The sequence below is a fragment of the Taudactylus pleione genome, unplaced genomic scaffold (assembly GCF_031769625.1).
Source record: "Taudactylus pleione unplaced genomic scaffold, aTauple2 ptg000093l, whole genome shotgun sequence".
Classification (NCBI taxonomy): Eukaryota; Metazoa; Chordata; class Amphibia; order Anura; family Myobatrachidae; genus Taudactylus; species Taudactylus pleione.
In genome coordinates, this window is record NW_028284495.1 from 1,286,863 (window position 1) to 1,310,734 (window position 23,872).

Here is a 23,872-nt window from a genome sequence, read left to right on the forward strand (position 1 = left end):
GCCACATCTAATGTTTTTGCTATCTCTCTGATGGGTTTGTTTTGATTTTTCAGCCTAATGATGGCTTGCTTCACTGATAGTGACAGCTCTTTGGATCTCATATTGAGAGTCAACAGCAACTGATTCCAAATGCAAATGTCACACCTAGAATCAACTCCAGACCTTTTACCTGCTTAATTGATAATGAAATAACGAGGGAATAGCCCACACCTGTCCATGAAATAGCTTTTGAGTTGATAGTCCCATTACTTTTGGCCCTTTAAAAAGTGGGAGGCACATATAGAAACCATTGTAATTCCTACACCGTTCACCTGATTTGGATGTAATTACCCTCAAATTAAATCTGAAAGTCTGCAGTTAAAGCACATCCTGTTTGTTTCATTTCAAAGCCATTGTGGTGGTGAATAGAGGCCAAAATATTAAAATTCTGTCAATGTCCCAATATTTATGCACCTGACTGTATATATATATATATATATATTTTTATAAAATTATCATTATTATATTTGATAATCATTATATATTTTACACCTATAGCGCAGTCCAACTGTGTATCTTTTGACATATGGTGGAGCTGCCCAAAGCTTCTTCCCCTTGCTAGCACCATATTAGGCTTATCTATATGCTTCACTCCTAAATATTTTCTTTTACCGGTGTGTGTACCAGATGACACTCATCATCAATACAAATTGTTTTAGCATCTAGCCCTAGCAGCTTGCAGCTGTCTGGAGAAAAACAGAGGTCCTAACTGAGGGCAGATCATAGTTAAAGTGTCATGGTTGGAGTCTGAGAATTACCTGACTCAGGTGTTGAAGTAGATTCAGCTGAGACTGGCTTGACTGGAACCATGGTTGAGGTAAATAGCTCTATTTGCAAAATTATTGTATAGCAGTGAGAACTGCCTTTGGTGATAATTGACAGGAACAGGAAACTTGTAACGTTGGAGTGGAACCAGTAGAAGACTTGGAGGAACCGGACCAGGACCAACAGAAAGACTTGCTGAACTGGACAGGATATCAGTAGGTGACTTGGAGGAACCGGACTGGGACCGGCAGGAAGAATAGCTGAATAGACTGAAGGAAAGAGTCTTCCAGTAATCGCTGAACCTGGAAAAGAAACTGTAGACTTGAAACTTAAGTGAACTGGTACTGGATCTCCAGACAGGAGTAACGAGTTTTGAACTTGAAGGATTTGGAACTTCACTCTAGACTGGAATAATGTGGATCAGACTGAAGAACTTGGACTTGGACTCCGGACTGGAGTAACATGGATTGAGCTGGTGGACTTGGAATTTGACTCCGGACTGGAGCAATGTGAATTGAACTGATGAACTTGGAACTTGACTCCGGACTGGAGTAGTGTGAATTGACTTGGAATATCACTCCAGACTGGTGGAATGAACTTGGAATATCACTCCGGACTGGAGTATCGTGGAATGGACTTGGAATATCACTCTGGACTGGAGAATCATGGAATGGACTTGGAAAATCACTCCGGACGGGAGTATCGTGGAATGGACTTGGAAAATCACAACGGACTGGAGTATCGTGGAATGGACTTGGAATGTCACTCCGGACTGGAGTATTGTGGAATGGACTTGGAAAATCTCTCCGGACTGGAGTATCATTCGCTGTGCTGAGAAGCACTGGTAACACACAGGGAACTCAGGATCATAAGTCATGCAAAAGCAATGGACATTATGCACTGGCCTGGGAACTAGTAGGATTTCTGGATGCTCCAGGTATATTCGATTAGCAGGATAACTGATAGAACTAGCCTGGGAACCAGCAGGATATCCGGACGCACCAGGTATAGCTATCGGCCGGATTGCCGAATGAACTGACCAGGAACCAGCAGGATTTCCAGACGCGCCAGGTATAGCAATCAGCAGGAGCCTGGAATACACTTGTACATGGACGAAGCACAAACAATACACCACGAGAAGTAACGAGATGTTCAGGCCCTGAGTGCTATCAGAGGAGGATGTATATACCCTGGGTCCGGCAGGAATTGGTGGATACGATCAGGTGGTCAGGTAGTAGCACTCTGAATGGTGGAGGGCACAATATGCAGAGCGAGCAATCATCTCTGCAGGACTGAGAGTCAGACCTACACCTGCGATCCCAATCAAGGCTAGCAGTGTTCACAGGAAAGAATCCAGGTGAATAATCAATGTGGAGAGGAGAGCTCAGTCCAAATGCATACACAGAGGTGTTGCAGCCAGCATGATCAGGAGAGATCTCCGAGGCGAAGCACACATACAGATCCACGGGACAGCCGACAAGGGTAAGTCTCAAGGCAAAGGGTTGTGACATAAAGTTTATTCATTCTACTGAATACATGACCAGCATTCTACGAGACTCTTCCAAAAGCTTTACCAAAACCTGAGACCCATGGACCCCATTTTCATGTCCCCCCAGCATTTAACTGATATCTCCCTGCCACCCTCCCTATCTAATTCTAGTTGTGGACAGCTTACCCATATGAATATAATCAAAACTGCATTTTAATGCACAAACAAATATCTAACCATATCTAATGGTCTATTTACTAAGCTTTGGTAGGAGATAAAGTGAACGTAGTTAAGGTACCAGCCAATCAGCTAACTGCCATCTCAAAAATTACAGTTATGAGCTGATTGGCTGGTACCTTATCTTCATTCACTTTATCTCCAAACACAGCTTAGTAAATAGACCCCTAGTCTCCTGCAGAAGCTTTTTGGAGTTTGGCCCCATTTGTTTACACCATCAAGAGATGTCGTAAACCGCTTTATTCGAAGGAGAGGGACCATACTTAAAGGAGAGGGATCAGTGCACATGCATGGTGTCAGATTTCCTGGAAGGGTCTTTCATAAATGTGAAAGAATCCTCCGATGCATCTGGGATCTAACTCGCAGGTACAGAACTTATAGTTACCACTGTACCTGCGAGTTATCTTTAGAACATATAAGGGAAAATTTTGTTTCAAATAAAAAAGTCTGTTGCAATAGGGACTATTATTAATTGCAGCATTGCCGCATTTATTAGTACACAGGCCCCTAAGTCTCTTAATAATGTTTCATAAACTCCCTCTGTTGAAAGCTGTGGGGAGACCACCCACAGTTGTGCGAGCGGCCAGGAGACCGTTGCGATAATCGCGACCATCGGCCTTGCGACGAGACCCTGGGGTAGGGTCTAGCTGCCGCTAGGCCGAGTGGACATCCTGCTCTAATAGAGCAGGAAGTCCACTGCTGACATCAGTAGTGATGTTAGTTAGTCCGCCCACAAAACGGGGCGAGCTGTCAATCACCATCGACAGCCTCCCGGTCTTGTTGCGAGCCCCGTAGCAAATGAACTTCAGCCGCTCAGCGGGGCTCGCGCACGCCGGACGCAGCACATGCGCAGTTCATTAACATTGGGCCGCTTGCGAGCGGCTCTGAATCGGGCCTTTAGTCTTGAATAACTTAAGATTTAGCAAAACTTCTTAAATCCATCACTACTGGCTTAGCTTGTAAAGACTATTTCCATTTAAAATAAATTTTATTCTAAATTTTATGACACATTACATTACTGCAACAGCACATATTTGCTGATATTTAGTTTGTGGCATCAGAATATATTAAAAATTAAATTAGCAATACTCTAGAGAGAAAGGGATTGCAGAAACTAAAAATAATGGACTAACAACAACACTACTGGTTCCCTGATCACCACTGAAGTTTATCATATTCTTACACCCGGTCTGTCTGCCCCTCCATTTTAGAATGTAAGCTCTGACGAGCAGGGCCATCTTCCTTCATGCAATTTTCCTTCCCTTACTTATACTATGATCTACTCCATACTCCCTACAACGGTTCCTAACCGTGTTATTTATGCGGTGCACACGGGCCCCTGGGTCAAGGCGGGCCCCGCACCTAGGGATGCTATAGGTCCTGGATTTCTTGGGAATGTACCGGTTTTTGGCGGTGCATCCCGAAAATGGCCTGGCATTCAAGTGAGGGTGGAAGAGGGACTGGCCCACCAATCAGCAGTGAGGGGTGGGTGGAAGACCGGTATGTTACAGCGAGGCCATGGCCAGCTGGGTCAGATGACGGGTTAGCGTCATATTTAGCCATTGTCCCCAGTAGTCAGATGCCGTTATTTTCTTCCTGTCCGCTGACTGCTCGGCCATTCTGACCTCTGCAGCCAGCCTGAAATTCAGTCACATCAGGTCCCAAAGTCGGGATGGGTATGGGATGCCGCTGCTCGGGATCGCGGTGGTCAAAATCCTGATACCGGCATCCAGACAGGATTAGGATACCAACACCTGTCGGTAGGTATCCTAACCCTCCCTCTCTCCCTTCCCTAACCCCCACTTTCCCTCTACAGTGCCTAAACCTAACCACCCCTCCTTAGTGCCTAACCCTCCCCTAGTGCCTAACCCTAACCCTCCCCCTATAGCATAACCCTAATGCTAACCCTCCCCCTATCCCCGATACCTACCTTTGGGATTCCAGCGGTCGGGATACCGGCGCCGTGATTCTGACAAGTGTCGGGATTCCGCGCCGGCATTCTGAGTGCCGGAATACCCAGTGTCGGGATACTGACCACCAAGCCCCCAGAGTCCGTTTTTTTTGCTACTGCTGAATACTGAATTTCACTGAAGCCAGAGTCAGTGTGTGGCTGGGATACAATTTCACAAAGAAAATAAACACACTTTTTTTTTTGCTATTGCTGAATACTAAAGTGAACCCAGAGTCGTAGTAGTGTGAGTGTTTAAAAATATTTTTTTCATTTTTCAGTGGACACATTTTCTTTTAATGAACATGAATACAGTCAGGATAAATTGGGAACTTTAAATGTACTTTAACTCTCAAAATATAACCCAAATTTATATACAGTAGTCTCCATTTCGCATTCACGGAATTGTAATTGCATACCTCCCAACTGTCCCGAATTTAGCGGGACAATCTCGTTTTTATGGGACTGTCCCACTGTCCCGCCCACGGGCCGCAGTGTCCTGCGGTGGGGGGGCAGTTGGGGGAAAGCATACACAGCGTGTATGCAGAGCGAGAATAGATGCTATGCGCATGCGCACAGCATCTATTCACAGTACGGGGAGGAAGCCCGGGGGCAGCCCAGCATCTCGGAGATGCTGGGCATGCCCCTTAGTGATGTCAACGGGGTGTGCCGCTAGGTCACGCCCCTTAATGTGTAGGCCACGCCCCCTTTTGCCATATTATGGGGTTTATGTAACAGGGTGCATGTGTTTAAATATAGCAAACCTATCCACACTGCACACCCTGCACCCAAATTCTACGTACCTCGTTCCTTCAAGCGGGTCCCTCATTCTCCGCGGCGCCATCTTCCCAGAAACAACTTTGGGAAGATGGCACTGCATAGTGACAGCAAGGACGCTGCTCAGATGAGGGGGTCCACTGCACACAGGCCCCCTCAGGCGTTAACACACCCCTGCACCTAGCCCTTGGTTTCTGTCACCCTGCTTCTTGAGTGTTAGGACTTCTGTTGCAGCACTGCTTATACAGTAAACCACGTCCTTGTCCTGCAATGTTTTGTACTGTAAGTGACTGTTTTCTATGTACTTTGTAAGACGCTGCAGAATCCCCATGGCACCATATAAAGGATAATAATAATATATTTTTTTAATTCCTACTGTCAGTAAATGTACTGACATGTCACAACCATGATTGCATATTGTCACATTTTCACTTGACTGCCACTATTTAAATCTCATTTTTGTGTACCTTCTTTAGGATGTGTCGCACTAACAATACATTATGACTCTAGTATTTTCAATATAATATATTTACTGTTTACCCCTTGCATGGTGCTGAGGACACTTTGTAGCAAATAAATAATATATTTTACAAATAAAAGATAATAATATAACCTATGCATACAGTATGTGTGTGTTCCTGTGATAGAAAATTTAGACTGTAAGCTCCAATGGGCCAGCGACTAATGCAAATAATTAAATAATATCTCCATTAAGCATATAAGTATGGTGACGATAATAATACTATTATTAATCACACAAAGGAATGAGTACCCGCTTCTAGCTTGCAGTCTTGATAGATTGTCGTGTTCAAAACTCATTGTTTGTCTTTTATTTCACAGTACACTATAAAGTGGCACCATGTGGTGTGGGCGGGGGTGCAGTAGTAACCTCCTAGTAGTACCCACTTTCTCTCTGTGTGTAGTAATAATAATAATAACGAGCAACATAACAGCAGTGAGAACCCTGGTGGTCAAGTCAGGGAATAACATTGAGGGAACAGTGACAGAGGCCTTCTGTAATCTATACACACACACACGTGTAATTATCACTCGCCACTGTAATCTAAAAGACAACAAACTATGAAACTATTCCACAGTCACAGAGAAGGGAACAGCCTTCTGCTATCGCTGACACAGTGAGTGGCTGTTTCCCTTAATAAATATGGCGGCTGGGAGAACACCTATCGGACGTGTTTCCGGTAGGCCGGCAGCCTCTGCACTATAAAGGGCAGAGTGCAGCACGCAATCTTCCTCTCTTCCTGCATCCAGTTGGGTGTGCACAAGCTATTGGCTGCCTGCTCCTGGCTCACCGCTGTTCGCTCGGTATCCACACGAATAAGTCGGTCAGGAAGGTGATCAGACATGGTGAGTGTGCAGCCGCCGCCATGTATTACATTGATACACCCTGGTGTCCGTGCTCCTGAGCGCTGCAAGGCTTCTCCCACCCGGGGGCGTAAATGATGGCACATGTAACGCCGCAACACTGCATGGCACATGCCTTCAGGTAGAGAATGTGATCCACCATGGTGCAGGGGCCTCTGCTAGCTGCTCTGTTCTAGTAACTGATTATATTTTACTATCACTTATCTACAAGATGTAGAGATATTACACTTTGCAGCGCAGCTAGGAGCTAGTACTTCTGGTTGAAATGCCAGTGCCTACTGCACAGCAGTCTGTGTGGCAGTGATGGGCACCCTGATACGCTTTAGGGGCAGAATGGAGGGCAGCTCTCAGTTTAACCACTTGACTGATTTTTTTTATTTTCCCCACAAAACCGCTTATTTTTGTTTTAAGATTATTGAATAAAGTTCAAATATTCTTAATATAATATCTAAAAAAATAAAAAATAAAATAAAAAAATATATATGTGTGTACCCCTCTTGCCCCCTTGTGTCCATAGGCCCCCATTATAAAATGTCCCACCCCAGTGGTCATAAATACTAATAGTACTCCCCAAACCCTGTTAGTAAGAACTTTTTTTTTTTTTTAAACCAACCCCCCTGTAAAATGCCTTTTTTGTACCTTCTCCCCTATGACAGAATTTAAATTTTATTTTACAACACATTGAACCCAATTTGTCTGGAAGTGCAAGGGAGTTGCTGGAGGAGTTCAAGGGAAATTGTTGATGACAACACATGTTTTGCTAGTCTAGTGTGTAAGCACCTTTATTATTCTCTGTCACCACTAGTGTTCCGCAGCGCCTTACATTGTACATAGAACTAAAAAGTGAACAAGAAACTAGTAACTACAGTGCCGGACAAGGACATGATTTATATATATATTGCTGCAATAGTGGTTAAAACACTCACAATAAGCAGCAGGGAGTTGGCAGTCCCGTGTTAGGTGCCCTAATGGGGAGTAAAGAGTAGAAGAAAATGTAGAGAAGCACATGAGGGAAGAGGTCCTTGTTTGTGAGCTTACATTCTAAAGGGGAGGGGCAGACAAGTGTGACACAGAAGGGGAAGATGGGGAGATAAGAGCATGAAGTGGGTTATTATGAGAGCTGGAAGGCCTTGATGAAGTAGTGGGTCTTGAGAGCCCGTTTGAAGATTTGAGGGGAGTCAGAGCGTTCCAAAGGTAGGGAGCAGCATGGGCAAAATCCTGGATGCAGGAGAGGGAGGAAGTAAGGCATGCATTTGTTGAGTGAAGTGGATGGGCAGCAGTGTGAAGGGAGAGAAGGTCAGAAATGTATGCGGGAGAGGATTTGGTGAGGGCTTTGTAGGCGAGTGTAAGAAACCTTGAATTGGCATCGAAAGGGGAGCCAGTGTAGGGCTTTAAGGAGAGGGGAAGCAGATATAGAACGTCTGGAGAGTTAGATGAGCCGAGCAGCAGCATTGAGAACCGATTGTGCTGGAGAGAGGTGAGAGACTGGGAGGCCAGCTAGGAGAAGGTTACAGTAGTCCAATCTGGAGATGACCAGTGAGTGGACGAGGGTTTTAGTGGCATCCTGGGTGAGGAAGGGTCTAATCCTGGAGATATTTTTTAGGTGGAAACGGCATGACTGCGAGAGGTGCTAAATGTGTGGTTTAAAGGAGAGGGAGGAGTCTAGGATAACTCCGAGAGCACCCTTTGGGGCTAGAGGAGATAGTTGTGCCATCAATAGATAATGAAATTGTGGGAAGTGATGTGGAAGAGGGTGGGAAGATGATCAGCTCAGTCTTAGACATGTTAAGTTTAAGAAAGGGCTGGGACATCCAGGAAGAGATAGCAGAGAGACAGTTGGAGATATGGGTGAGGAGAGAGGGAAAGAGGTCAGAGCAGGAAAGGTATATCTGAGTATCATCAGCATAGAGATGATATTGGAGGTCAAAGGAGTTAATGAGTTCACCTAAAGAGGATGTATATAGGGAGAAAAGGAGAGGTCCAAGAACAGAACTTTTGGGAACACCTTAACAGGTTAGTCACTGTTGTAGCTTCTCTACCTCCATGGAAGCATTGCACAGTTGTCAATCAGATTATCCAGGTTTAAGTATTTTGTGCACTTAAGCCAGTTACATACTGGAGTGATGTTAGCCCGTTATGCCACTTTGTAATGACATATTGCCTGCGTAGCTCTGAGTATACATAATTGCTACCAACCGTGGGAGCACACAAAGTTCACCAGTTTTGATATGCTGTACATCACATTGTTAATGAATGACATAACCGATCCCTCCGTCGTAAAGTTATTGGTGCCCTTGCATGATTTTATATATTGTTTTACTTGATATGGGCAGTTTTAATGGGATGTACAGACCAATTGTATGAAAATGGGTATTTTTTGTGTTCTGTGATCCTGATGTGCATCCCCACCGTCCTAGTTGTATCGCAGATCAGATGGTTTTGCAGAGAGATCTACGATCTTTTGAGTACAGTGTGATTCAGGTTGTCTCCCATATCCAAAATGCTAGGGACCAGGGGTATTTTGGATATCGGAATATTCCGTATTTTGGAATATTTGCATAAAATTATTAAATATCTTGGGAATGGGACCCAAATCTAAACACATAATGCATTTGTTTGATATACACCTAATACACATAGCCTGAAGGTCATTTTATACTATATTTTAAATAATTTTGTACATCAAAAAAAGTTGGTGTACATGCATGAAATTAATTTTTCATATACCTTATACACAAAGCCTGAAGGTTATTTTATACTATATTTTTAATGTGTGCTTTAAACAAAGTTTGTGTACATTGAACCATCAGAAAGCAAAGGTTTCACTTTTTCAGTCATGCTAAAAATATTCCGTATTTCGGAATATTTGGATATGGGAGACTCAACCTGTACTCTTCTATGCATCTTACCCTATGATCGTAACAATCAATCGTACACCATTTGACTTCATCGTATGAAGAATTTCAATGGAAGAACTTCAAGGGCAATCGTACAACACCTCTTACCAACTTTGAATCGCACAGTGTTGGGGGGCCTTAAGTGTGGAAGCACAATCACTGTTCATGGGCATTGGTTCTGTTGTGGCAACGAATACCTGTTGCTTCAGTGTGTACCTAGCCTAGTGTGGCTCATCAATAAGTGGACATCTTTAGCCTGGTGACATCAGATCAGCCAGAGAGTAAAGAAACATAGTTGCTTAGTACTGCAGACATTTGCTGTCTATTACAGTATCTGATATTTTATTTTTTTTTCCCCCTCTATAAGGCCCCTATTACAATTTCATTTAAAATGCAGTTGTAATGTGATATTTTGGAAATGTCACAGATGTACTAACATCCAAATGAAAGGACAGAACTTGTGATAAAGCTCTATTCCTGCAAATTCCAGCCACACACGTCTCTATTATTCTGATAAAACACTGGAAGAATGTATCTGCATGTGCCACTGCCGTATACTGCAACCATACACCAGCTCAGCTTACACCTACCTTGGTGATCCGTATTCTGGTGAGGTCCTCTTTAGTTAGAACACACAGCTGATCACAAGGGGACTGCTCCTGGCGTTGCCTAGCAGAGCAGGAGTTGGAACTGCGGGAAAGCCCCTAAAACGCCATTTCCAGTTGGCATCATCACTGGGCTTCCCTGTTTTTTCACATGCCCACTAGACGGCTGCCAGAAGCTAGACTTCCAGCAGCTGCCTTAGTCAGAGGGACCTGCTGGTCCTTCTACACCTTCGGATTCCCCTCCAGTGTGTTCCGATCACTGCTGGTCACAGTGATCAGGTACCCAGCGGGACCCTCTTCCGGCACGGCTGCAGGCAGCCGTGCTTTCAGTGGACGTGGCGGCTGCTGTTGTGTCTCGATCACTGGCCAGCAGTGATCGGTCAGGCTGCAAGAACTCCCTCCTGGCGTGGCTGCCTGCTCAGTGTCTCTGGCCTGGGCAGCTGGTGACACCACCAGCGCAGCTTCCTCCCCAGCTGCTCTGGCTACTGCTCTGTCCTGAGCCAGCGACACTCGCACCCCCTCCATCCCCAGGTGCTCTGTCCCCCTGAGGTCCTCTCCTTTCCCAGCCAGGCTACACAGGCTAGTGCTGTATGGGATTTTCTACTTCAGGGTCCATAGGGTATCCACAGGATACCTTGGGGTATAGGTGTGACGTCAGTCGCAGGGCACCAAAGAGTTAAGCTTTCAGCCTCCCAGGATGCACTAGGTCCCCCTCCTATACCCCGCCCCCAGGCCAAGGCACCTCAGTTTAGTTTGGTGCCCGGCCGGAGTCGGGTGCACCTGTTGGAGTGGGGGCTAGAAGAGCCCCTGAAGCTTATTCTTCATGCAGCTGTGGCTGCACATCTGGATGTACAGCATGGACAGTCAGTCCTGACGTCCATGCTGTCTTCCCTACACCCCGCCGGTACCAGAACGCCGGTACTGATCCGGGGATGCTGGTGGGCATCTGGGGTCACAGCTAGCGGTGACCCCAGATGTTCCGGACCATGGCCGGATTCAAGGGGGACAGAGGTAAGCAGCGGGGTCCCGCGGTGGGTCCCCGCTGATCACATGGTCCTAAGTCCCCAGGCAGGGGGCTCCCTGGGGACTGGCTGCAGCGTGGAGCCAGGCGACCAACCTGCGCTTCCACTACCCCCTGGGACAGCGGACCGCAGCAGAGCGGTAGCGCTGCGGCGTCCCAGGGGTTAAATGCATGCCAGGGGAGCGCGCCTTCCCTGTCTCACAGCCGGCGCCTCCCCCGCTGCACACAGCCCTCTCTGCACTGTGCTGACTGGTCCTGTGTCAGCGCTCCTCCCCCAGGCCAGCTTCTCTCTGCTCCTCGGCGGCCATCTTCTCTGCAACGCATGGTGAACGCTGCTGGAAGTCTGGAAGGAAGCATCGTGGTCTGGGTCCCCCCGCATACCTCTCCTACGCTGTGGCTCAGGTCTGTGTATGCAGCGCTGTGTCCTACCAGGCCCTGTGTCTGTGTAGTTGAGTGATCAGCGCTGTTAGTGCAGGAATTGTTATTTCTCTGCATTGTATGTGACTGTGCTAGCGCTGCCTGTAACTATTCTTCACTAAACTGTCAGCTTTATTACTGTCCCTGTTCTTTCTGCTAAAGCCCTTGCGGTGCGGTGCTGCAGGGTGGTCTCTCGCCTATTTAATACTTAATTGGTGAGAGAGGTCACATACGTGGTGCCATCATGTCTGAAAGTGATTTTCCCCTCCGGCTACAGTGTACCACGTGCAAAGTACCGTTAGCGGAGGGGGAGGGTAGCGCGGAGGGCCTTTGCCGGCAGTGTTGTCCATGGCGCGGCCTATTACGGTTACAGCACCGGTACAGGAGCCGCCCTGGGCTTGTTTCGCTCAGGCGTTAACAGCTTTAGTGGGCCAGTTAGCTCCGCAGCCCGCGTTTACTCCGATGGGTTTGTCCCAGCAGTCTGTGGTGTCGTCACCCATGCAGGGGTTCCCACGACAATTGGTGGTACCCCACAGTCTCCCTATTTCCCCGCTCCCGGGTTCTCAGGAGCCAGCGTGGGTTAACTCCCTGACGAGTTCTTTACAGCACTTGTCGGATGTATTGCAAGGGGAGTCTGTGATGCGGCCTCATAAAAGGCCGGTGGCGTCTCTGTCCGCTCCTTATGAGGATGACGAAGGGACGTCTGATGATGGGGAGATTCTGGATCCTTACGATCAGGAACCTTTCCATACTAAGGACGCTGATGCTAAGTCCAAAGTATATATTCCTGGACTTATTCGGGCGGTCCGCACAGCCTTGGTGATTGAGGACGAAGTTCCCCCAGCGGCTAAATCTAAGTATGCCTTTTTCAAAGATGTGAAGGGCGATGCCACAGTCTTTCCTCTTTCGGGTCAGTTGGTGGACCATTTAGAGGAGGCGTGGAAACAACCTGGCAAAAGATACCAGCCGCAGAGACGCCTGGCGGTGGCTTATCCGTTCGCGGATAATTATTTTGCTAAGTGTGAATCCCCTCCACAGGTGGATTCTCACGTGACCCGTCTTGTCCGTAGTGCCACATTGCCGATGCCATCCATGTCCTCCCTTAAGGATGCTACGGACCGCAAGGTAGAAATCTGCCTGAAGTCCGCTTATTCCCTTGCAGGGGGGGCAGCACGGCCGGCTATGGCCATTTGCTGGGTTGCCAGAGCGATGGAGCGCTGGGCGGATTCATTAGAGGCTTCTTTTGAATCCGACTGTCCGGCCGAACAAGCGGAGTTGATTGGCAATCTCCGTGATTCGGCCACCTACATCAACGAGGCGGCTCTAGACATTAGTACTCTGGTGTCTAGAATTTCTTCAGCAGCGGTAGCTGCTCGTCGCACCTTGTGGCTGCGATCCTGGAAGGCGGACGCAGATCCAAGAAAGGTCTGGAAGCGTTGCCGTTTACCGGAGAAGTTCTCTTCGGTCCGGATCTGGATAAGATTGTGGCCACGCTGGCGGCAGCCAAATCTGCTTGTCTCCCGTCGGCCGCTGCTCCTTCTGGTTCTGGACCATCGTCCTTTCGGTCATCTAGGGCCCAGGGCAGGCCCAAACCACAGTCGTTTCCTCGACAGGCTGGCCCTAAGAAATCGGGCAAGCCCCGGAAACAGGCATGGAGTACCAGACGTCCGGCCCCCAAGCTAGATGACAAGCCTGCGGCCTGACGGTCCGGGTCTCCCCTTGGGGGATCCCAGGGTGGGAGGCCGCCTGCTGCAGTTCTCCCGGTGTTGGTCGTTCACTACGACAGACACTTGGGTTCTGGAGGTGGTCTCTCACGGGTACGCCCTCTCCTTCCGGCACAGACCCCCGGCTCGATTCTTCACCACGGGTCTACCATCAGACCGGAACAAGGCTACGGAGCTGCGGAAGGTATTGCACACTATGCTCCAGGCTGGAGTTATAGTGCCTGTTCCATTCTCCCAGAGGGGCCAGGGTTTCTATTCAAATCTATTTTTGGTACAGAAACCCAATGGGTCATATCGTCCGATTCTCAACCTCAAAGCACTCAACAAGTCTTTGCGGGTCCCGAAGTTTCGGATGGAGACCCTACGGTCCATCATTCTGGCGCTGGAACCTGGGGACTACATGGTGTCATTGGACATACAGGACGCTATGGCGGTCATGGCGGCTTCTCTGCGGCTGCAAGGAGTCCGCATGTTGCCGTACTTGGACGACCTGTTATTGGTGGCAGGATCTCCAGAGCTCCTGTTACACCACTTGGACCTGACCATTGCACTGCTGCAACGGCACGGCTGGCTAATTAACTGGCAGAAGTCCACTCTAATCCCGTCTCGGAGGATTCTGCATCTTGGAGCCTTATTGGACTCGGGACAGCAAAGGATCTTCGTGACGGAGGACAAGATCTCTGCTTTACAGTCAAGGGTGCGCAGTTGTCTGCACAGCCGCCGGGTGTCCTTACACTCGGCGATGAGGTTACTGGGCTCCATGGTGTCGGTGTTCGACATGGTGGAATACGCCCAGTTTCACTCTAGACCTCTGCAGCACCTGATCCTGTCCAAGTGGAACGGGCTGCCTCAGTCTCTGAAGTTCCAGACGATTGTGCTCACCCCGGAGGTTCGCCTGTCCCTTGCGTGGTGGTTAAAGATGACCCACCTCAACAAGGGACGTCCGTTCTGGGTTCCAAATTGGGTCCTGTTGACAACGGACGCCAGTCTTCGAGGCTGGGGAGCAGTTTCGGGTCCACACTTGTTCCAGGGCAGGTGGACACCGACAGAAGCGGAGCTTCCAATAAATATCTTGGAACTCCGTGCGGTCTTCAATGCTCTCCTGCAGGCACAGCGGTTTCTCCAGGGTCACCCGGTGCAGGTCCAGTCGGACAATGCTACCACCGTGGCCTACATAAACAGGCAAGGAGGAACTCGCAGTCGGGCGGCTCTCGTAGAGGTCTCTCGGATCCTGGTTTGGGCGGAGCGCAATCTTCCGGCCATATCAGCGGTCTTCATCCCGGGAGTGCTAAATTGGGAGGCGGACTTTCTAAGTCGCCAGGACGTTCATCCAGGGGAATGGTCCCTGCACCCGGACGTTTTTCAACTACTGGTGGACAGGTGGGGTCTTCCAGAAATCGACCTCATGGCGTCCCGGCACAACAACAAGTTGCCGGTGTACGGGTCTCGCACAAGAGACGAAGGGGCGTCTCTGGTGGATGCTCTGTCCGTCCGGTGGACGTTCAGGTTCGCATACCTGTTCCCTCCGGTCTCCCTTCTTCCACGGGTAATCCGGAAATTCAAACAGGAAGGAGGGACGCTCCTGTTGATAGCTCCCGCGTGGCCCAGACGGCACTGGTTCTCAGACCTTCAGGGTCTGTCCGTGGACAGTCCTCTGCGGTTGCCGCTACGACCGGACCTTCTGTCTCAGGGTCCTTGTCTTCACCCGGACCTGACTCGGCTGTCTTTGGCGGCGTGGCTGTTGAGACGGCCATGCTGAGGTCCTGGGGGTTTGCCAGCTCTATGCTGTGTACCATGTTACGAGCTCGGAAACCGTCTTCCGCGAGGATATACCATCACGTGTGGCATACGTTCTTCCAGTGGTGTCGACCGAGAGGTTATGCACCGCGGGAGTTTCGTCTGTCTCGGATTCTCGCCTTCCTGCAAGCGGGACTAGATCATGGGCTTCGCCTTGCTTCTTTGAAGGTACAGGTTTCGGCCCTATCTGTCTGGTTTCACCGTAGGATTGCTACAATCCCGGATGTGCGCACCTTTATGCAAGGTGTTCTCCGTATTCAGCCGCCCTTTGTTCCACCTGTGGCGCCTTGGGATTTGGCTGTGGTCCTGAGGACTCTCCAAGGACCGCCGTTTGAACCACTGGGCTCAGTGGATATTAAATGGCTAACAGCTAAGACTGTTTTCCTTCTGGCCGTTGCTTCAGCCAGACGTGTTTCTGAGTTAGGGGCTCTTTCTTGTAGACCCCCTTTCTTGGTTTTTTTCATGGGAACAGGGCAGTGCTCCGCACTCGGCCCGAGTTTCTCCCCAAAGTTGTTTCCCAGTTTCAGGTTAACGAGGAAATAGTTGTTCCGGCCTTTAACTCACCGGGTCTTTCCGTGGGTGAGGCCTCTTTGGATGTTGTGCGGGCCTTAAGGACTTATGTGGACCGCACTTCTTTGTTTAGGAAGTCGGACGCTTTGTTGTCCTCTATGGCTTCTGTAAAAAGGGTTGGCCTGCTTCAAAGCAAACTTTGGCAGCCTGGATCCGTATGGCTATTTCTGAAGCTTATCTTCATGAAGGCCTACCGGTCCCTCCTTCTCTGAAGGCTCATTCCACTAGGTCTGTGGGTCCTTCGTGGGCAGCTTGACGTGGTGCCTCGGCAGTTCAGATCTGCAAGGCTGCTACGTGGTCTTCTGTCCATACCTTCGTGAGGTATTACAGGTTTGACACCTTCGCCTCTCAGGATGCTTCCTTCGGGCGGCGGATTCTCCTTTCTGCACAGGAGCGTCCCCACCCTTAAAGGATACTGCTTTGGGACATCCCCAAGGTATCCTGTGGATACCCTATGGACCCTGAAGTAGAAAATATGAGATATGGTAAGAACTTACCCTTGTTATCTCTATTTCTACGAAGTCCATAGGGTTCCACAGGACTCCCGCCCTGTCGCACCTGTGCTGCAGATGGGCTTTGCTCTGGTCACCGGTTTTCCGTCTCCCTCTGGTGAGAATGTGATTCTTGTATGTGTCCAGATCTTTGTTCTCTCTCTTCCTTCTCCTCCTCCGGCCTATGGCTTGGTAACTAACTGAGGTGCCTTGGCCTGGGGGCGGGGTATAGGAGGGGGACCTAGTGCATCCTGGGAGGCTGAAAGCTTAACTCTTTGGTGCCCTGCGACTGACGTCACACCTATACCCCAAGGTATCCTGTGGAACCCTATGGACTTCGTAGAAATAGAGATAACAAGGGTAAGTTCTTACCATATCTCATATTTTTTCATTATTTAGAATATCTGGGGTCTGGCGTGGGGGTTCAGTGTCTGTGTGGGGTCTGACTTGCGTTTCGGGTGTTCAGCATCTGTGGCAAGGTTTGGGGAGTCTGGCGGTAGGGTGTGCAGTGTTCTCCCCAGAAATTTTTTCCAGCCGGGTGGCATCCAAAAGTAGCCGGGTGGGGGCCTTCACAATTATGCACGCGCCGGGAAAAGGGGTATCCCTTACCAATCCAGCCTGACAGGTCTCAGGCTGCTCCCCCACTGACTCAGTCAAAAGTGCCCATTATACAGTGCCCCCTGTAGTTTTCCCCTTTATGCATTGCCCCCTGTAGTTTAACTTTGCCCTTATGCATTGCCCGCTGGCTGAAGTAGTGCCCCCAGATTGGCCCCTTATGCAGTGCCCCCAGGCTTAAATAGTGTCCCTTATGCAGTGCCCCCAGACTGGTCCTGGCCCCAGCCCAGCACTTACCTTTACTTGCTGGCTGCTCATGCTGACTGGATCTAGCTAGATCCAGCAGGTGCGCGGGGCAGGCTCCTCACGTTGTGGGTGATGTCATGACATCACCCGCGCAGTGCATCACTGGGAACACTGGCCTCTGAAGCGATTGGAGGCTTCTTTAGCCTCTGGTCACTCCAGAGGCCAGTGTTCCACAGTGGGGGAAATTGCCGGGCGGCAGGCTGTTTCTGCCAGGCGATGCACCCGCAGAAAACAGCCTGGGGAGAACACTGGTGTGGGAAGGTCCACTGGCATCCGCAGGGGGCTCAAGCACTGTAGAGAAGTAGAAGGTGAAAGTGGCTGCAAAGGCACTCCCACGCTGGCAGTCAGTGAATGCAGTATCTGTGTGTATGTATATAAAAATTTTTTTTAACTAGGGATGGCCACTGAAAATCAATGGTTTGCCCCAACTGATAGTGAAAAATCAGTGGCTGTGGTATCAAACAATTGATGGTTTCTATAGATGGCCAATCGGCTATTGATGGTACAGCTGTCAAAGGCCATCATTACAATATACTATAAAATGCTTTTTATGGTTTAAAAAAAGATTGTTGGATAAGTTTTTAAAAGATGTTCTTGACCTAAGTCATAAATAAAACCGACCATTTTGGAGCGGATTTTGTGAAAAAAGATAATCAGTTAAGTGGTTAAAGGTTTGTATGTGTATCAGCCCATTACAGATGGTGTCTGCCCATACCATCATTGGTTGCAAACAAGTCCATTACATACTGTGCACAAAGCCTGCATAATTGCTGGAAGTCCTTTTGGTGGTGTGTGGAATTGGCCCCATAGAATTCAAAAGTAGACACTGTAGCAAGTGGCATGCCAATGCTTGCTAGTGTTTGGTCCTTACATTCAGGGTGTTTTACATCTTAAGCTGGGTACACTAAGCAATGTGATGCACAACCCGGCTGTTGACGAGCCAACATAACGGGCGACTTGTACACACTGAATGATCTGGTGTCCAATATGCCAGCCCCCCTGCATAGCGCTACATGGGATACTCATCTCCTGATCTTACATGCTGCACATAAGCATGCGAAGAGGCCGATTACCCCCACGGGACCGCGCACTACTTGATGTATTGCATACACACTACACAATTTAATAAATTGTTGTTCTGATGTAGTGTTCACGCTAGCTCCGGCACGAGGCAGGGCGCCGGAGCTAGAGAGGGCACGTTTGTGCGCGCCTTCGACGCTCGCGACTGAGACGGGGGCGTGGTCATCGAAAAGGGGGCGTGTCTATAAGACGCGTCCCCTTTTCGTCACACTTGGGGGCGTGCCCGGCACTTACGGACTCGCCGGGCAGCCCCCAAGCCCTGCAGACAGGGAGAATAGATGCCGGGCGCGTGCGGCCGGCGTCTATACTCCGGCGGTGACCGGGTCACCGCACATTTCTTCACCCGCAGGACACTGCGACCCTGCGGGTGGAGACAGTTCCTGCAGGCTGTTAGGGCAGGGTGCTTTTTGCCCTCCTTCTGTAGGGCAGGGCGCCATTTGCCTTCCAGAAAGAGGGCAGGGCGCCGCGCCCCGCTAAAATAGCCTAGCGGGAACGCTACTGATGTGTCTGAATCTGCCAAATATTTATTGTGCTGCTATGTCTGCAAGATGTATCTGCATTGGCTGTGCAGCAGGTTCAATGCAATGTATCTGAATGATGTGGTTCAGACATATCATCTGCATGCACCTGCTGCTCTACTATACATTGTTTTGTTCGTTGGCCAATGGAACAACATAGTGCGTGCCCAGCATTAGCTTATCGGAGCTTCTCCATTAACTTAGTCTAAAGGTTACTTCTGTTGGTGCAGCCCAGATTGAGATAATTTGATCTCTCCCTGTTGGGCATCAGCTGAAGCCCAACGTAGTTATTGCTTTGCAAGTGCATGGCTGGGTTAGAATTGGGAAGTAAAGGTAATGGCGTTAGATATTTTTTTCCCATTATCGCTGTGACTGGCTTTTCTTGGTGCCGGTCTCTGTGATTGGCCCTTAACAATATTTTTGAAACCGCATTCTGAATTGCAATAACCTTTAAGGGCATTAGCACATTTTTCATAGATGGACCACTAAGTTTACACCAACTTGTGCAGGGCTGCTAAATGTGATGGGGTGCAGTTAATTTTCCTATTGACATATCAAGACTGCACTAAACAGTTAAAAGATGTCTCCCTAGAAAAGTAAATGTGCTGGCGTTGTTGAATTGCCCTATGCTTCTGTTTCTGGTTACAAAGGGTAAATAGAAATCTGAGATCTTCTAAATGTATTCCCCAATTTGCATCTTCCAGGCATTTAAAGACACGGGCAAAGCACCTGTTGACCAGGAAGTGGCCATTCATCGCATCCGTATTACACTAACAAGTCGCAATGTGAAATCCTTAGAGAAAGGTAAGCTTTCCTGATGCAATTACATTCCGTCTTTGTAACAACTCTACATCAGTGTATTCCCACCTTAAGGAGCACTTGTAACTTTTGCAAAGTAAAAGTTTGTATTGCACTTAATAATGTTTGTGGTCCAGAAATGAAACTACCTGCTTTCTATGGGCCATACTACTTTCACATGCAATTTTTAGAAGTGTTCCTCCTTTGTCCAAAGTAGCATTGTCCTAATTAGGTTGGCAATGAGGATGATCATTTTCTATGAGTAACAATGATTCACCTATACGCTATTCTGAGCTGACCTGTGAGATTGTGTCCTGCAAGTCTAAAATGAACTCATCTGTTTAACTGCGCACATCACTGTAAAATACAGTAGCCCAAACATGGCTAATATTCCTGTGCACCTCTACGGGGTGTGGATGAAAATGGCTAATGTTACTGACTGGATAGTACCTTAAGAATTTAAATTACCCCCCCCCCCCCCAAAGTTTTGGTATAAGTTGCTGTGTAGGGCACCAGTTCTCAGGTATTGAATGAGATCTGACCATGCTGCCATTACTGATGACTATAAATCTGTTCTAGTCTGTGCTGATTTAATCCGTGGAGCAAAGGAGAAGAACCTGAAGGTCAAGGGACCTGTGCGTATGCCCACCAAGGTAAGTGGCAACAAAGCTTCCATGGGAAACTTTCCTGTTGGGTAACTTACAATATTATCTGCATGTCATACAACTTTATTACAGATGCTTACAACTTTACCTTTGAGATTCTCCGTTGATGGAGTAAGATGGAAATATTCAGAAAATAACGCATAGAAAGCTATACAAGATACCACTTTAATTGGTACCTGGATTAGATGATAGACAGGAGAGCATTCCATATGTAGCACATACATGTTACAGAATACTTAAATTATTCTCCTCTGGAGCTTACAGGACCTTGCACATGTTTGGGCCCATTTTTGTGAACTGCAATTAAGTCTGTTTGGACTGTAGGTAGAAGCTCATGTACACGTGGGGAGGACCCCATGCAGAAGGGAACTGTTCCTAACAAACCTATGGTCCTATCACTGAGGCTGCAATGCTAACCACTGTGCCTATGGACATTCTTACGAATGTAGATTCCAGAGTGTGAAAATGGTGGTAACCCCAATTTTGAACAGATTAGCAGTGGCATGCTGTCACTTTTGTAATGGGTGACCATTAATGTAAAGTGTGCAAATATGAGTTTTGGTCTTAAAGTGATAGCTGTTCAAATGGCTTTCAGCATCCTGTTAATAGAAAGCATAGGATCATGGGCATGTGAAAACCCTGGCAATGTGCCTTAGAATGCCCACCCTATACATCAAACTACCATGGGATGTTAGTGCTCTATACAGGACTGTAATAGGAGTTTGCTTTATCTGAATGATTTACAATTTATCATTATTTTTTTTTTTGTAGTATGATTCTTTAAGCCATCTTAAATGTGCTCGTATCTACTGGTGAATTAAATGTTTGCGCCTATTGACCTTACTGTAGTCTTGAATGGTTACTTGTAGTAATTTTTTACTCTCCTAGACCCTGCGTATTACAACAAGAAAAACCCCTTGTGGTGAGGGCTCAAAGACATGGGATCGGTTCCAGATGCGTATCCACAAGCGCCTGATTGACCTGCACAGTCCTTCTGAGATTGTGAAGCAGATCACTTCCATCAGCATTGAACCTGGTGTAGAAGTTGAAGTCACAATTGCTGATGCATAAATGGCACTTTTTCTGAATAAAAGACCATAACAGGATCTTGTCCGTCTTGTGGGTTCTGTTTCTTTGTAAAAATGTAATTTCATAACCTACAAAAGTTTCTTCATTAATATCTAATCTTGTATTCACATTAGTGGCTCAGGTGATGTGCTCCAGCTTGTGGCAGCTCTGCTTCATGATCTTACCAGGACAGCTTGAACAGAGTATTAACACTGCATGCTGAGGAGTAGGTAGACTATGGCAGTTGGCCAATGGGCAGTGATGGGTTAATAGCCAAACTGTTTAGTCTGTTACGTAGGATACATGAAATGCTGTTTATCCCACCAAGCTGCCCATGCCACAACATCCTAAGGTCAGTGGTAGGAGGACGCAGGCATGTAGCTAACACTTGGATCCTTTCTCTGGGACGCAACCTGTTGCCAATAATGAATAAGCAGTGTTGCCAGCTGCTGCTACATGTGCCAGATGTATCAATTCATCCAGTTTTCTGTTTAGTAGGACTGGGCAAAGTCCTATGTTGGCATATGCAGCCCAGAAAATGGGGATACTATGTAATTATGAAGTTGTGTACATCGACCCTCATTAAATGATTAAGGATATACACACTAGTATTTTATTGACACTGAAGTTGCAAGCTTTTAAATTAATCCTAGCACTATCTTGATACATAAAATACTTGTTCTGTGTGTTGCCAAACCTAGCAGCCATAGACTATAATATGGATGCAGTGTTTTCCTGGTTAGAACATACTGGGAAGTTCCATCAGCAGGATTTCAATTAACTAGTGACATCTGGCAAGTAAAATTAAAGCTTTATTATTAAATTAAACTTTTAGTCCAGCTGTGAAAGACAATACATAGTCCTGGATAAGGTGCCCCTGTTATTGGGTATGAGCAAACAGCCTGAATCATCACTAGAACGTTCTGATATTCTCCCTCATGTAGCAGACAGTATGTGCAAAGTTTGTCGGCATTTATCCCTCCCAACAATTGATTCACATGAAGTGCTGCCATGCTGGAAGTATGCGTTTCAATAGTGCAGAACCGGAAACTCTGCGTTCCATGATCAAGAAGTCTATCACGGAGTATAAAATATGCAAAGGTTTAGTCATGTATTCTACATATAACCAGAATAGAGAATGTAGATGTAATCCATCCCTTAAAGAATATACAATAAAGAATAAAACAAGGATTTAAAAGGCATAAGATGTAAACAAATAGTGCAAACTAATAAAACATTTCTACTGTTGACATTTGTAAAAATCTGTTGGGAATAAGGCTTTTTAAATTGTATACCCATTTCTGATCTAGAGAGGTGATTATCCAAATCAATGTACCTCCATGAGTTAGACACTTCGATACTCCAGACTAGGGATGTCCATCGGTTACCATCGATGGCACACAAACTATCTGTGGTGAAACATCCATTGCACTCCTTGTTGGGAACGGGGCCCACAGGCTAATTGGGAAAGTGGATGGGGCTTAGTGGCCTCCTGTGGTGAGGGGCTAAGCTCCATCCTGTCCAGAAAAAAAAGTATCTGCTGCTACTCGTACATCGATGGCAAAGAACCATTGGCTGACATTGACCATAAACAATTGATTTTGAGTAATTGATGGCCATTCTTACCCCAGACACTCCCTTTTCACCACAATTAGGATGGGTTTTAAAATGTGATGTAAGTGAATGGGTGATTAAACCTTTGCGTAACTTCTTTGAAAGTGAGGTTTTTAAGGCTCTAGTGGTCTTGCACTATGTAAATCCACACTTTCATTCCAGAACATACACCACATCATGGGAATTGCATGCAATAAAACTTGAGTATCTTCAAATTTTTACTTTTTTTTTTTTTTTTTTTGTCCTAAAGTCAGTGGGGGTAAACGGCTACCGAATCTATAAAAATCCCTAGCGTATATATACCACCGGGTCTTAGTGCCGCCGTCCACTTCATTAGGCAAACCTGATTTGGGAACATTGATTTTAGGCAAGTGTCTTGTATACACTACCCAGCAGTTCTATTTTTCTGAATCGCAGAGGCTGGTGGGTTAATTCACCAAGCTGGTGTCCCTACCTTTTAATAATATTACAGCAATACAACAATAGGGATGATATAAAAGTGCACAATAAGTCCCAGAGATCAGCCAGCAAAAAAACAAATAGGATTTTTCACCTTGCTTCCACACAGTAGATAGTCAGGTCCATATATATTGGGACATTGACAGTATTTTCAGATTTTGGCCTCTATTCACCACCACAATGGCTTTGAAATGAAACAAACAATATTTATGGACCTGACTGTATATTCCGGATATAGCACAAGAGTACTTGAATAAGCACTCCCACTGTTCAGATATAGAATTTGAAAAACACTACACAGTTTCTTTTAGTTCTGTTTCAAACCGTCTTCATTCCGACAGGCAAATCTAATTTTTGGTTCCAGCGTCACTTGGACCTCCAAAGAATTCAGAAATGGGTGCTTCCCATAGTGTAATACTATTTTTCATTTGTTGCACATAGATGAACATATCAAAACACAAAATCTGTTCCACCAATAAGAATGACCGCATACCAGAAAGGGCATATAAAAGCATGAAGGGGTAAATCCTAGGTACACCACCTCCAATCCTCAGATGGACAGATTTCCAGGGTCCCCAATGGTAGCAGTCCTCCCGTTCCACCAACGTGTTTCAACTATGTCAAGGAAAACACCTATTCCTGATTTCTT

The 23,872-nt window shown here is 47.1% G+C and overlaps 1 protein-coding gene and 1 non-coding gene across 2 annotated transcripts; both read left to right on the forward strand.

The window, feature by feature from the left end:
* Window positions 1–6,501: 6,501 nt before the first annotated feature.
* RPS20 (ribosomal protein S20) lies at window positions 6,502–21,188 on the forward strand. The gene is made up of 4 exons (XM_088469523.1): window positions 6,502–6,620; window positions 19,324–19,423; window positions 19,997–20,070; window positions 20,971–21,188. Exons 1-4 carry the CDS (start codon window positions 6,618–6,620, stop codon window positions 21,151–21,153), a joined length of 360 nt encoding a protein of 119 aa, XP_088325649.1. The 5' UTR covers window positions 6,502–6,617; the 3' UTR covers window positions 21,154–21,188.
* On the forward strand, window positions 19,652–19,717 carry LOC148526786 (small nucleolar RNA U54). The gene has a single exon (XR_015878215.1). It is a non-coding gene; the product is annotated as a small nucleolar RNA U54 (small nucleolar RNA).
* Window positions 21,189–23,872: the final 2,684 nt, after the last annotated feature.

Excerpts from the sequence above, each read along its gene's own strand:
- RPS20 (XM_088469523.1), top strand. Across the intron at positions 19,424-19,996 it reads TGTGAAATCCTTAGAGAAAG|TCTGTGCTGATTTAATCCGT; the intron begins GTAAGCTTTCCT and ends AATCTGTTCTAG. Across the intron at positions 20,071-20,970 it reads CTGTGCGTATGCCCACCAAG|ACCCTGCGTATTACAACAAG; the intron begins GTAAGTGGCAAC and ends TTACTCTCCTAG.